Source organism: Propithecus coquereli, unplaced genomic scaffold (genome assembly GCF_000956105.1).
Source record: "Propithecus coquereli isolate 6110/MARCELLA unplaced genomic scaffold, Pcoq_1.0 Scaffold888, whole genome shotgun sequence".
In the NCBI taxonomy this organism is placed as follows: Eukaryota; Metazoa; Chordata; class Mammalia; order Primates; family Indriidae; genus Propithecus; species Propithecus coquereli.
This window is the reverse complement of record NW_012155151.1, coordinates 306,958-309,371: the sequence shown is the minus strand read 5'-3', so window position 1 is coordinate 309,371 and position 2,414 is coordinate 306,958. Positions and strand designations below refer to the sequence as shown.

The window sequence follows — 2,414 nt, the reverse complement described above, 5'->3', positions numbered from 1 at the left end:
AGTTGGCCCAAGGTCACTTGGCTAGTAAGTAAGGAGACAGGGATTAGAGTCCATGCAGTCTGCCTCTGAGTCAGCCCTCAACCACTGCTGTCCTGCAGTGCTTACTTGCCCACACCTTAGCCTTTTGTGAGCTGCCTTCACCTCTGTTGCATGAACATTTGAGGCTGAATTTGTGGTGTTTGTTGATGAGTACTCTGGCCTTTGCTGTATATGAGTGTCTGGCACTTAAAAAGTTCTTGATATACATGTGTTGAAAGAATGATTATCGGCCGGGTGCAGTGGCTCATGCCTGTAATCTTAGCACTCTGGGAGGCCAAGGTGGGTGGATCATTTGAGCTCAGGAGTTCGAGACCAGCCTGAGCAAGAGCGAGACCCCGTCTCTATATAAAGAAAAAAAGAAATTAAGTTTAAAAAAAAGAATGATTATTGACAACCAAGAGAATTTAAGGTGTGATGTTAAGAGAATTTGACATTATTTTGGTTGTTCCTCTAATTAACTATGAAAAAAATACTGATGGCTAAAGATTTTAGTTGCTCCATGATCTAGTCAGTAATAGCCAAACGTGTGTGTACCTGTGCTGTGAGGTCACACACAGGTGCATTTGTATACATTTATATTATACAGAGAGAGGAAACTAGAGTTTTCCTCTTTGCATTGACATTTCATCACTAGATGTGTTGCCAGTTGGAACCACCTTTCCTGCTTTGTTCTATTGCCCCTCATGATTTGTCCTCTTGTGTGTCACCCCTTAGTCTGACAGTACTGCACAAGCCTGCCTGCCATGGGCTGTCGGGATGTCCACGCAGCCACAGTCCTGTCCTTCCTTTGTGGAATCGCCTCGGTAGCAGGCCTCTTTGCAGGGACTCTGCTTCCCAACTGGAGAAAATTACGATTGATCACGTTCAACAGAAACGAGAAGAACCTCACTGTTTACACAGGCCTTTGGGTAAAATGTGCTCGGTATGACGGGAGCAGTGACTGCCTGATGTACGACACTACTTGGTACTCATCAGTTGACCAGCTGGACTTACGTGTCCTCCAGTTTGCCCTGCCCCTCAGCATCCTGATTGCAATGGGTGCCCTGCTGCTTTGCCTGATTGGAATGTGCAACACTGCCTTCAGGTCTTCGGTCCCCAACATCAAACTGGCCAAGTGTCTGGTCAATAGTGCAGGTTGCCACTTGGTGGCCGGTCTGCTGTTTTTCCTGGCAGGTACCGTGAGCCTCTCCCCATCTATCTGGGTCTTCTTTTATAACATCCATCTGAACAAGAAGTTCGAGCCAGTCTTTGCATTTGACTATGCAGTGTATGTCACTATTGCCAGTGCTGGGGGCCTGTTTATGACTTCCGTTCTACTGTTTATTTGGTATTGTGCATGCAAATCTTTGCCTTCTCCTTTCTGGCAACCACTGTACTCCCATCCTCCCAGTATGCATACTTACTCGCAGCCCTATTCAGCACGCTCCCGCCTCTCTGCCATTGAAATTGACATTCCAGTAGTTTCACACGCCACCTAATGGGGAAATAGTTAATTGTTAGAGAAAACTTGTAGCCTCACATTCCTCTTGTGCAAGGAGCTCTTTGGCCCTATGTACATTTTCCTTTGTTTCTGACCAGTCAGTGAAGCCAAATTTTTATGTCGCGATAGAATGAAGTGCTGCTGGTTTTTATGAGAAGTACGTTATTTTACATGTGAATCAATCCTTTTATCTTTTACTGGAAGGATTTTTAGCCTTCATGTCGATATGTGATCAATTCTTTAAGTAGAAAGGACCTCTGTCACGATTGAGGTGATTTAGAGCAACATGTTAAAGAAAGATGGCTCAGAGAAGCTGTTGTATACAATCTATAAATATTTTGGAGTGTGTATTGTCCTTTTTCTATAACACCTTAGACTGGAAAAAAGGCAATTTTAAATATAAGAAATTTCTTTCAGATAAGGGGGTGATATTTTAACAGTAGTCAATAATCTACCAGTTTAAGACTAACTTTTCTCTTGGGGCTAATTGTATGAATAGGCGTCAGTAGGTTGAAGATTACTTTCTTTTGTGAGTTCCTTCTACCTCATGCAAGTGCTTAGAAATAAAATGCATTTTAAATGATGTCAGAATAACATTCTAAATATCTGCTACTTATGGATAAGATTTAACACAACTTTTAAAGTTAATGATTCCATGAATTATATTATTGGAGTTAAAATGTGCCATATGACAGGCTCATGTTTCCTTGAGGCAGAAATCAGTTCCCAGGCATCATTCACCAAGCTGTACTTATGTCCATACACAATCTCTTAGTGACTAAGAGAAGGAAATAAAAGGGCCATAATGGTTTGTTCTCTTTCAGACATAAGCGTAGGGGACAAGAGTCTGTTCTTCAGTGACAGCATCAGAGATTGACTCTGTTGACTACCTTTT

At 42.4% G+C, this 2,414-nt stretch overlaps 1 protein-coding gene across 1 annotated transcript; it reads left to right on the top strand.

Moving 5' to 3' along the window:
• The first annotated feature begins 703 nt into the window (after window positions 1–703).
• On the top strand, window positions 704–2,108 carry LOC105826393 (claudin-12). The gene has a single exon (XM_012664371.1). The coding sequence runs from the start codon at window positions 783–785 to the stop codon at window positions 1,515–1,517; it is 735 nt and encodes a 244-aa protein (XP_012519825.1). The 5' UTR covers window positions 704–782; the 3' UTR covers window positions 1,518–2,108.
• Window positions 2,109–2,414: the final 306 nt, after the last annotated feature.